The sequence below is a fragment of the Lolium rigidum genome, chromosome 6 (genome assembly GCF_022539505.1).
Source record: "Lolium rigidum isolate FL_2022 chromosome 6, APGP_CSIRO_Lrig_0.1, whole genome shotgun sequence".
In the NCBI taxonomy this organism is placed as follows: Eukaryota; Viridiplantae; Streptophyta; class Magnoliopsida; order Poales; family Poaceae; genus Lolium; species Lolium rigidum.
In genome coordinates, this window is record NC_061513.1 from 158,360,677 (window position 1) to 158,373,039 (window position 12,363).

At 43.4% G+C, this 12,363-nt stretch overlaps 1 protein-coding gene and 1 long non-coding RNA gene across 2 annotated transcripts; both read left to right on the forward strand.

Annotated features, from left to right (window-relative positions):
• The first annotated feature begins 2,065 nt into the window (after nt 1-2,065).
• LOC124665924 lies at nt 2,066-3,739 on the forward strand. The gene is made up of 3 exons (XR_006990749.1): nt 2,066-2,167; nt 2,253-2,332; nt 3,689-3,739. It is a non-coding gene; the product is annotated as an uncharacterized LOC124665924 (long non-coding RNA).
• A 3,350-nt stretch (nt 3,740-7,089) lies between these two features.
• On the forward strand, nt 7,090-12,104 carry LOC124667510 (cinnamoyl-CoA reductase-like SNL6). The gene is made up of 5 exons (XM_047204780.1): nt 7,090-7,345; nt 9,095-9,270; nt 11,101-11,301; nt 11,385-11,538; nt 11,629-12,104. The coding sequence occupies exons 1-5, from the start codon at nt 7,090-7,092 to the stop codon at nt 11,949-11,951; spliced, it is 1,110 nt and encodes a 369-aa protein (XP_047060736.1). The 3' UTR covers nt 11,952-12,104.
• The last annotated feature ends 259 nt before the right edge of the window (nt 12,105-12,363 follow it).

Below are 12,363 nucleotides of genomic sequence, written 5' to 3' on the forward strand. Positions count from 1 at the left end.
TTATACTGCTACGTTCTAATTATATGAATGTACTTACTGCTGTCCACGGCGATATGCTGTGATTATCACATCTCCTTGCTAATACATGCACTTACTGCTGTGTTCCTTCCAGAAAACCAAGTTCTTCTGTACTGCTGTGCTCTCAAAGCTCAGCCCTGGGGAACGTTGGTGGTTCCATGCCTGCGCAGGTTGTAATAAAGGAACGGTCCGTTCCGGTGGTGGCTATACATGCTCTACCAAGGACTGCAGCGGAGGCAGTGGTGGAGGCAAGGTGGTTACCTGACTTTGCATGCTGTTCTTTCCCCTGTGTTCACTCCTGTTTTCTTGCTTGACTAAGTTTGTCTCCTTAGGTACCGGCTTTGCTACATCGCCTCTGATGGTACCGAAGAGGTTGAGCTGGTGTTCTTCGACAGCGCCGCTAGAAACCTGATTGGCAAAACAGCCCTGGGCGTCATACGCTCAAAGGTTCCTGCTGCTATGTCCGTGGAGGATGCCATCCAATTTGCCCGCACGGACCAATCAACACCCAGAGAGTTTGCTTCCGTCGTCTCGAGGAAATACCGGTTCGTTGTTTCTGTGACGACCAAAAGTTTCGACGCAGATGCGCCACCCAAACCATCCTATCAGGTTCATAGGATCGAACTGCAGCATGGGAAGCAGCCTCGTTCTGCTGCTCTTGGTCGTAGACCTGGTTTGGTTCTAGCTTCGCCTACCACCTCTGTTGGTACAAGCGGATTAAGTCCTGTTGGTGAGGATTTGGTTCAGGGTCTCCTCTCTACTGACGACAACTCTGCATCTGTTGCCGCTGATACCCTAGGTGCTCTCGCTTCTTCCAACATGCCTACTCCTACGGTGAGTATTTAGTCCCTCCTAACCCTTACAGTGGACGTTTAAGTGGGTAATGGCAACAAAAGCAAAGATTGCATGTCCTCACATCAAATGAGTGACTTCAAGATGAAAGTTTGTGCCACTCAATGTTTTCAGTCGCTCTTTCCATGCGGTAGATGATAATAAAATAATTTTAAAAAGGTAGCCCTAACAGTTACAAATAGGAAGGGACATTACAGAAGCAACTTATCATGCCTACCTCTGTTTGAACTCTGAATAGCTTAACTTGGGTTATGTTACCTACCTTGTTTTTTTTTAGAAAAAGACTAATGTAAAACCTGAAACCACCCAGGTTAATCAAAATATTATTGTAAACCCTTTGAACTCAAATCTGTTACTGACCTAAAATAAGATCTGGCTGATATACCTACAATTCACCTGAAACTAAATAAAAATGCTACCTAATGATTTACTTCGTCTGTTCTCTTTGCTTTCATTGTTCTTCCATTGGTGATTGCTCATTTATTTATCCTGACAATGAAAAACAAGGACTTAATTTTGTTGCCTGTTTTAGTACCTTCATTGGTAACTAATTAGTTCCTGAATTTGTTTTTGTTCCAAATTAACCTAACTTACCATGTAATTGGTAAAATCATTAGCCGGCACAAAGGAGCACCTGAACCAAAAAAAACATTAGATACCAAGCAATAAGAACTTCTTTTTCCACCAAATACACCTGAACCAGAACGACAAAGGGTAAAATTAGTGGACATGAGCCATACCAAATTTTTCTATAGAAATCAGCTAGCAGGGTGGGAAGAGAGGCACACCTTGATTATGGCAGGCCGAATCAGCTTGGCTTCAAACCAACAAGAGAATCATGGGACCCAATCTCGACCACACAGAAATGTGTTGCAGTTACCTAGATATCATACTATTTTTACATAAATCAACCACAAAGAAATGTGGTGCATATATGTAGTCAATACTACGTTCTCACATTGCTTATATTCCTTCGTTTCTCTTCACTGCTTATATTTTCGTGTTTAGCCATATCCACCTTCTTATGTTGTGTTATATAAATAGGGTGGCTCTGAAATACAAGTGCACACACCACCGTCGGTCACGAAACCTCCTGAACCTAGGTGTGTTCACAAATTTAATGTGTTACTTCAGTTGCGTGCATGTTCCTTCAGTTGGTTGGCTAATATCCACATGTGCTCTCTGCAGTGTTGCCAAAAAACAGACTGCGTCACAGGTCAAGAGGGCCCTGTTCCTGGAATCTGTAGCTGAACAGCCCCTGGAAACCGTGCAGAATCTGCCTCCTCCTTCTGAAGAGGTGGGGTTATGTATATTTTACCGATTTATCTTCATGTTTTCCTATTAGGTTTCTAATTCCTTACGTTCTCTTTCCTACATGTCAGCTTGGTCTGCCTGTGCTTGATAAACCAGATTCTCCGCCTGCTCAATCCGCTACTTCTTCCACCGACAAAACAACAATCAAGTTTGTCTTTCATTCACTATACCTTCTAATGTTCATTCATTAGTTATAGACAGAGAGTGCCTTGTGATCGTGTGGTTACTTTCTGAGGCTCTTGGTTTTAGTTTTGTCTACATTGCCTCAGCTACATTCGGTATTTTTGTTCGCACTTATATTTCTTACATTGGTACCTCACATCTTCTCTTGTTTTAGAATTGCTTCTATTGAAGGGTCGTGATTTTGTACAGTAAATACTACTAAATAATGATTTTCTGGTTAGTGTCAAGTACAGAGAATGCATCAAAAGATTGCATAGATGATGTCCAACAGGACATGAGCGAGCTTTTAAGAGAAAAAGATCAGCCAATAACAATGCATATGCCCGTATAGTATTATAATGTGTTATCTTTTTAGACTTCAGATTTTATGCATAATCTAAAAAAACATGCATCTGAATGAACAAGTTGATGGAACAAATATTCAAATAAATATAAGCAAAGACTCAAACTTGGAAAAGAGCAACACAGTGTCCACATAGTTATGGGTTTTACTGATATCCAAAAAAAAAAAAATGCTGGTATCTGTTTGAAGATAACTTCATTTGAAATCTCGCTTATTCTCACAAATCTGATCTCCCTAGATGATGATGTAAGTTCCTTTTAACATTACAAACAACAGAACCAGAAAGGAAGAAAAGCTCGACGTATTCCCAAACATTAAATTTGAGCAAAAAGGATACATCTTACACAAACTATTGTACCTTCTTCGGATCAACCAGCAGAATACAACGACGCATTATTTTTCTCCAGAAACAGAACTACAGATAATCCAAATAAATAGTATTGGTAAAAACACGTTGATACCCTTTGATCCTCGTCATCTCAGTCTTTGATAGGATGTAAGAACAACTCGCAGAAAAGATAAATCCTATGCTTAGGATATCCTGACAGGCTATATCTGTCTAATACTAAAATATGTATATCATAAACTAATCTACACTGTAACTCTGACAGTGAGGCTTAGAGTATGGTTCTGGGTCACCTGAATCTCGGATGCATAGAGAGTATGCATGAGTTCAGATCTTAATCCTTCAATCTCCGTTTCTATAACAGTAACTTGTCTATCGTAAACTCTTAAATTTGCTGACCACAGCTCTGTTATATATGAAACAACTATGTATACAGGCCTACGTAATGAGTTTTCAGGTTAAACAGGCTTAATCCCTTACCATAATAAAGTGAGAAAGCAATCAGATGCTTCAAAGAAATAACGATTTTATATATCAACATGCAATTTTCATGTGAACTAAGACATTGTATTTACACATCTCAAGAGTTTTCTTGACCTATGTTGAGTAGAATTTTTTTGCCATTGCTGTAGACGTAAGCAGCCACGAGGTCCAGCGGATGGACTAGGCAAGAAGAAGAAGGCCTAATCTGTAAACAGGTATAACCCTTAGAATTGCTCTGCATCTACTTCTTTGGTTGATTTCCTTCAATCCCTTACTCTCTCCGACTTCTTTCGATGATTCATCAGCGACTATGCTATTAGATTTCTGGTTAATTATCTGCATATTTTGTGTGTACCATCTATTGACAGCACAAATACATATTCTTATTTAGGTTTGTTGTTTTGCTTCTTGGCTATCACTTCCAGTTTGTCACTGCTTAATTTGGCGGACATTGAGCTGTACTTTTAATTGTCAGAGTACAGTTACTAGGATGTTGTCAGACTACTGTAAACATATGTCCACTTACAGTCAAGTAATGTCTACCTTCTTCATCATGCATTAGCTTCATCATATAGGATAACATAAAATGGCTGTGTACAGATAGTTTTGATCTGCACTTTATAACGTGGTAGATTACCATCTAGCTTCTTTGTTATGCACTGCCTTGACCATATAGGAGAATCTAAATGGTTGTGCATAGATAGCTTTGATGTCCACTTTATAACATGCTAGATTACTGAATTGTGTAAATGTATGAAACATTATTGTTCCCTAAGATAACTACCTGTACATTAATTTGTGTTGTTTACCATCTGTCTGCTACATCTTGGAATTTACCGCTTATTGGTACATGGCTTCATTTTCAGACGTACTGCCTCTAGGTGACGGGGGCTGTCCGTACCTGCATCGTCACCAATGTTTGTCTATATGGGGCTTAAGGATTATGTCCCTCCTTTTGTAGTGGTTATGTCCTATGAACCAGTTACCTGGTGCAGCAGTTCTCTTGTGCACCCCAGCTGAATGCTGCCGCTACTCTTCGGTTTCATCAGCTCTACGTGCCTGCTTTTGGTTCGTTCGGTTCCCAGTTAGTTACCTATGCAGTTTGCTTCCTCCTGTTCTACGTCTGTCCAGCAAAGAGAGCTGTGTCAATCCTTGGTTCAGCACTCCTCTGCTCTTATTATTAGTACTGTAAATATGTCCTCCATGCTACGTTCCATGCTTCTGTCAGGAAAACGACTTTGTAAATTCCTGGTCTACCGCTGCAGCGTCCATGTCATGAAAACATATCTATGTCTATTAAAAAAGACTTGGCTTGCCTATGTTTTTTCTACTGTACTTCCGATGGTGATTGTTCAACCCTGGTTAATGTACACTAGCTTTTGATGAGCGGTTGTATTGCGCGTGGATGATTGTTTTGTCATACACTTGAATAAGCTGAAATATGCTACATTGGCATTTATACAAATCAATGATGCTTACAAGTTACAAGTACATCAATTATAGGTGGGTAGTTTGTTGTATCCATAGATATTAGGAAAAGCATTTGAGAAAATGACAATACGATTTCTTAAGTTTTAGGAAAAAAAGTTGGTACGAAGAACTTAGGATGAACCAAACAAAATAACAGCAACGCAGAAATTTAAATGTGCGCTGTCATGCCCGGGGTCACTTGTACCCAGAAGAGGTCCAACGGGCAAGTTCAGTTAAGGGCTTAGCCCACATTATCTTATTTTCATATTATATAAATAGCTGTAAACTTACGTGCAAAATTAAATAATAAGCAAAGGAGTCGGAACCCTAAACACTAGCCGTCTCCTCTCCATGCGTCACCTCCCTCCTCGCGCACGATGAGGCCCGACCGCCACCGATGATGACCGCTTCCGCACAAAATGTCCTCTTTCCCCTACAACCTCGGTCCTATACCCGGTAGAACCATAGCTTCTAACACCTTTTTATCGTATTACTCTTGTTCGATCATGTCTTCATCGTCGCCCACCAACGCCACATCGTTGTCCATCACCACGCTACCGCCTCACCCCTCCACCCCGCTAGCCTCCACTGCGCCCAACTTTTTAGAAGACAGTGAATTGATAGTAAAGGGTCTTCCCCAGGTTAGTTCCACTGTGTGTAACCATACTGTTTTGGTCTTCTATGGTTTATCTGGTCACTCTCATAAGTGCTTGCTTTCTATAACTACACGGCTGATTTATATTTCATCTTCTTATACATGCATGCAAGCTATCAATTCCCTGTGCCACAATCACAATTAGCAGCAAACATGTGCTAAAAAAGGCAGCAAAGAAACTTGGTGTATCAATCTATGGATATACTTTTACATCCTTAGGTGATGAAGACATAACTGCATCGGTTACCATGGATGTGCCACCGCACAGAGAAAATCCACTCTTGAAAAGACGGGAGTTTTATGGAGAATGGACAACATTCAAGAACGAGGCTAAGGAGTCCACGTGTCTTACTGCGTTAACCTATCTGAAAGATGCAGGCCTCATAGTAATACATGACACCAACTTTGCTGACATGGTAAAGTACAAGCGCAAGTTCGAGGAGGAGCATTTTTGGTCTTCTGCGTTCTATGAGCGTGCAAATTCACTGAAAGAACGATCAGGGCTACACTATCGGTCCCGTAAGGCACTTTTCCTAGGGAAGTAATACCACCTCTGTGAACTATAAGGTAATGTGACCATTCTTGTGAACAAAGTATGTACATAAAGTATAATCTAATATCTTATGCTACCTAATTTTTGGTTCTTTCTCCTTATCTCTACCTAGGCAGGTACTTCATGATATGGCCTATATTCGTCGATGGTTCCTGTTACGAGCTTATCTCGCGGGTACCAGGTGGAAAACTTATCACTATCTAGGTGTTTTGTACTATCCCGGCGTCCACTGGTAATCAGCGTGCTTCCTTTGCTGTTTCGCCAAGCTAACAGATAGGGTTCATCGCCTTGGCGGACACTGCTGCCCCCTCCGCGCACTGTGCTATAGAACCAAGCTAAAATGATGCTTTCGGTTCCTACCTCCATGGTTTACCTCCATGGTTTACTGATCGTATCTTCTGTCTATACCCTCTTTTGTATAGGTGTGGCTGCTCTACAAACTCACTTTCGTAAGAAATTCTCCGCACCTGTAGAACAATATTAGCACTAGCTTAACCAGCACCAATTTCTATCTGACTATGTTACTGTGTGGTTCTACGTGAGCATTTTGTATCAGCTTCCCAATGATATACAAAACTACTTATCGTATTTCCATAAAATGAACAACAACACGACCTTCACGGGATCGTGCGCCAAGGCGCACATTTAAATCTAGTTAATTTAAAGTCGGGCAGTCCATGCCTTTTATCTAAAAAAAAAAAAAACAAATGCCGAGCTGCTGCGCTCCTATAATTACACACGTCTCGCGGAACGCAGCCAGCCCACAGAAGACACTCTCAAACCTGTCTCCCATACCACATACCAGGCATAGCTCGAGAGACCTCCGCTGCCGCACGCAGAGGCAGCGCCAGATCGAGCCGCACGCGGCCGGCATGGGCGTCCTGCGGAGCACGCACAGCATACAGGCCGAGTTGGCGGAGATGCGCTCCGCGCTGTTCCACGGGGTCGCGCCCGGCTGGCGGCCCACCGGCGACGCGAGGGCCCTCAAGCGCGCGGTCGGCGGGCTGGAGGGCGGCGCCGGCGGCCGCACCGTGTGCGTGACCGGCGGCATATCGTTCGTCGGGTTCGCCGTCGTCGAGCGACTCCTCCGCCACGGCTACACCGTGCGCCTCGCCCTCGAGACACAAGGTGAGTCCGTTAGTCATCCTTGAGTTGAGCCTTCCCGGCTGACCGGCCATTGCTAGCTAGCTGCTTTTTCTCTTAGCCGTCCGTTTCTCGTGGTTGTTTTGGTTTTTTCGGACTCTGGCATGTGGATCCAGGCTCCCAGTCGACGCAGAACATAGTTAGTTACATGCGAGATGCGAGTTCATCTATCCATATTCTTGCGTCCATAACTCCATATCACTGATTGTGCGTCTACCCATATTGCATCTACCCTGTTGCATCTATCAGGGTTTATGGACTGCAGGATCCATAAACGAATTATGAAATTGCGGCTAGTAGTACACAGATGTAGACATCAATGTCCTCTAGTATATCAGACAATATATACCGTACTCTCTGAGTCTCTGTCCACATCTAGGCGATGTCACCGTGCCACCTACCAACAATGCACTGGGTGTGGTCTTCTGCATCGCATCATCGCTAAAAGTAGCTACGGTGCACGGTTCCACCTCATTTCGTTTACATTCGGAATAACGAATTGCAGTTGCAAGTCAAATAATCCACGTTGCCTGGATTTGTTTGCACTTTGGACGACGGTTAGGTAGCATAGAAAGGTTAGCCCTGACGTTAGTAGCTTTCAGCCTTCCTTTTCCACCGACCGGGTGATTCTACATCCCTAGTACACAACTACAAGTCCAACTAACTTACCTCCAGGCTACTACGTACCGGAAGAAAACTGCTAAAGAGACGAGGAAGCGATGGAAGATGATAAAACCCACTAATTAACTCGTGTAGGTAACCACGCATTTCTATCTGCTGAACGTTGAACATTGACCAGGTGATAATCTTCGGTGTTGTTATAGTCGTCTCGCTCCACCGGTTGTTAGTTCTCTGGCTGTGTTCCGGTTTGATAATTTCGACGTCTTTGGCAAGATCAGAGTCGACCGGTTCATGCATTATGGTGTTTTCCACAAAATTTCCCCTGCCTTCCGTTTTGCACCTTCCACAGCCGGTCCATCGGTTTCTTCGAAGTTGGAACCCAATCGATATTCTTTTCTTGATCCATCGTTTGATTCGTCTGGTTGGTGATGAACAGGTCTACCAAACAAAAATTAGTCAAACTCACGTCAAACAAAAATAATCAGTCACACTGCTTAGTACTAAATATACTGTATTTTCCACGGCCGCGATGTATTTGTTTTTGACGTGATGATGGAAATTCCCTGGACTACTACAGCATATACATCATGATTGGTAGTAGATGTGCTCTAATGCCGTTACTTGCGGGCATAATTGTATCCACTTTGAGAACGTTTCATTCTTTTATGATCAAATTGTGTGTTATTTTCTCTAAATATTAAAGCAGGCTCACATAAAGCACATGTTAACTATGAGAAGCCAGTGTAATTGGTCAACTCTGCTTCGATTGGCTGAACAAAGGTGCAGCGGCTTCATCTGACATAAGATTGACTTAAAAAATGTGACGCGCCACTCAATAGCGTTACTTTTGTACATTTGGAAAAATTATTATGACTTGCCAACTGTGAAATAATTCCCGGTTTAGCTACTGCCCAAAGCATGATGGGCTTGGGCCAGGCCAAACCGGTGCGACCCAAGTCCCACATGTACTGCCGCGTGTTAGAAATGGTGCAATGTTTACTTGGTTAGGACAACTAAGAAACTAGGATGGCGAAATAAGAATGTTCCATAATCTCTAGGAACAAGCTTTGCTACCATAAATTTGACTTGTATGTGGCTCTATTTTATTTGCAGAGGACCTTGACAAGCTAAGGGAAATGGAGATGTTCGGCAAGGACGACAGGGATGGGGTGTGGACGGTGATGGCTAACATGATGGAACCCGAAAGCTTGGACCGGGCATTCGACGGCTGCACTGGCGTGTTCCACACCTCGGCTTTTGTGGATCCAGGGGGCATGTCTGGCTACACGGTGAGTGGAACACACCATCTCTCACCAGCTCGATAAAAAATCGAAGCTCGCAAGAGCAATACCATGTATTTTTTTATATTTAGTTGGTTTTTATACAAATGAAAGAGAATGAACATGTGCTTCACAAGCTTGCACTTGCACATATGACCGTGAAGTTTTGAATAGTCAAAGAATTTCTAAATAAGCGTTAAATACTAGTATTAGTTAAATAGACAGGACAAAACTTGTTTAAAAAAAGATAGGATGAAACTTGTTTCAAGAAAATAGATGGGACGAAAGAAATTCGAGATAGACAAGACCAAGACGTAGTGGTGGATGAAAGTCTAGAAGAATGCACGTTGTATGTGACCCAAGTATGTAGCTAAACGTCAATAGATTCCGGTCTTACACTCTTAGGGCATGTACAATGGTCTAGATAGATGGTGTCTGTAATAACACTCTATATCATATATAGATAGTAGTATAGACAGTGTCTACAGTGATCTGTCTGTAAGCTATCTATTTTTAGCCATAACCATGTGTGAGTATAAGTTATAGACACCCTTCATACAACAACAAAAATGTTGTCTGTAAGCCGTCTGTAAGAAGCTTGCAGACTCTCTATAACTTTACAGACAGTCTTCCTTTCTCTCCTCATTCTTTTTCCTTCATATCACCAAAATCACCTATAACTACCCCTTACAGACAGCTGAGTCATCACCATTGTACATTGGTTTAGACGGATGGTGTCTGTAGTACTACTCCTATCATCTATAGATAATGATATAGACAGTGTATGCAATAGTCTGTCTGTAAATTGTCTATTTTAGCCATAGCTATATGTGAGTATAAATATAGACACCCTTCATACAACAATAAAAATGATATCTGTAAGCTGTCTATAAAAAGTTTACAGACCTGTTTGGAACTTTACAGACAGCCTCCTTCTCTATCATCATTTTCTTTCCTCCACATCACCAAAATCACCTATAACTACCTCTTACATACAGTTGACTTATCATCATTGTACATGCCCTTACTAAATGGTAGGTGGAGGTTGGAAGAGATTGTGTGACCTAGTCTCGGTACAACGTGGTTACATCAGAAAGTAACAACTAAACTGATCCACTGAACAATGAGTTTGACCTTTCTTGAAACCATCGAGGGCAGCATAGATGGGTCGTTGTCGGTACTAATGCCTGCAACGAAGATTAGGTATGAGGAACAAAAGAAAATCCACTTCACCTTGCGTCGTGGAGACACTATACGTGGTCATAGTTCATCATAGAATCGTTGGCCGGCGTGGTGTTCCTTAGCATTTTATTTTTATTTTTGACATGAAAAAGAAATCGAAGTACACATTTTTTTGTTTTAGGAAGGATAGGTAAAGCACTAGGTGCAAAAAGTTAGTAACGCTTCTTCTGGAAACTGAAAAGTACACCTTATTCATGACGTGTCAAAATAGGCACGTGGTCTTAACCTATCTGCGATCTAATCGTTGAAGCCAAAATAGATGCCCTCAACTCAGCCGTACAGTTGACATTTTGAAATTTCAGGACAGTTGACATTTTGAAATTTCAGGACAGTACGTTTAGGTACGTGCTATCAGTTTAGTCTGGTCTTAACCTATCTACTATCTAATCGCTGAAGCCAAAATAGGTGCCCGTCAACTCAGCCACCAAATTCAGAGATATTTCCTGCAAAAAAAATATTCAGAGATATTAATTCACTTGCCCTGTTGCCCACGGAACAACATCAGATTTACCACGCATATGACTGAAACAAAAGTTGTGTTAGAACTTAGAAACAAAACGAACTTAAGCTTTTCATTTTCGTGCTTGCTCCTACCAGAAACATATGGCGGCCTTGGAAGCCCAAGCGGCGGAGCGGGTGATCGAAGCGTGCGTGAGGACGGAGTCCGTCAGGAAGTGCGTGTTCACCTCGTCGCTGCTAGCATGCGTGTGGAGGGAAAACCACCCTCATGACACACGGGGTCCTAGCATCATCGACGAGAACTGCTGGAGCGACGAGACCTTCTGCCGCGACAATAAGGTGGGTGATCAGTTCACATATGAAATCTAGATGCAAACTTGAAAATATGACATTGAAATGATGTTGGTATGAATCCTTTTCAGTTGTGGTTCGCATATGGCAAGACGGCAGCGGAGAAGGCGGCCTGGAGGGCGTCCCGGGGAAGCGACCTCAAGCTCGTCACCGTCTGCCCTGCCCTGGTCACCGGGCCGGGGTTCCGCCGTCGCAACTCCACCGCATCCATCGCGTACCTCAAAGGTCCGGGCCTGACCATGGAACGGTAGGAGCACTGAACAACCTGAGCATCTCAGTGAACTGACATACGTGCATCGTTTTACGCGTCTGCAGGATCTCAAGCCATGCTAGCCGAAGGCGTCCTGGCGACGGCGAACATTGAGACCGTCGCCGAGGCCCACCTCCGGGCGTACGAGGCCATGGACAACAACGCGGCCGGCGGGCGGTACATGTGCTACGACCGCGTGATCCGGCGAGCCGAGGAGTTCGCGGAGCTAGAGCGGCAGCTGGGGATGCCTGGCAGAGCAGCGACCGTGCAGAACGTCGACGACAGGCCGGCGAGGTTCGAGCTCTGCAAACGGAAGCTGGGGAGGCTGATGTCGTCCAGGAGGAGGTGCACATACGAGGACTATTACCCTATGACCAGGTTCGAGTAGGTTGCTATAACAAGGCTGGCTGATGGGGGGTTAATTTGAAGGCAGTTCAGTGGGTTCGACTAAGTTCTACTTCTACCGCTGCACATAACATCGCGCAAGGAACAAAGAATGAAGAAGGGACTGCCCCGAGTGGTGCATGCTGCTTCATGCGGTCAAAGACAGAATCGAAGGGATGGGAAGGAGAGTAGTGCTAGTTTGTGGATGGCAGGAGCACATACCTTGAGTGTGGTCGAGTGCCATCATGTTGTGGATAGTGCTAGTGCGATCTTGTAGGTTATTTGAGCTTCATTAAAGTTGGGCCATGTTTCTTCTGTTATTCCGTTCTCCAGCAATCCAAACTCGATTCCCAGGGAAGCAAATCCATTCTGTTTTTCCTTTGTCAGATGAACATTAACATGCACATAAAGTTCAA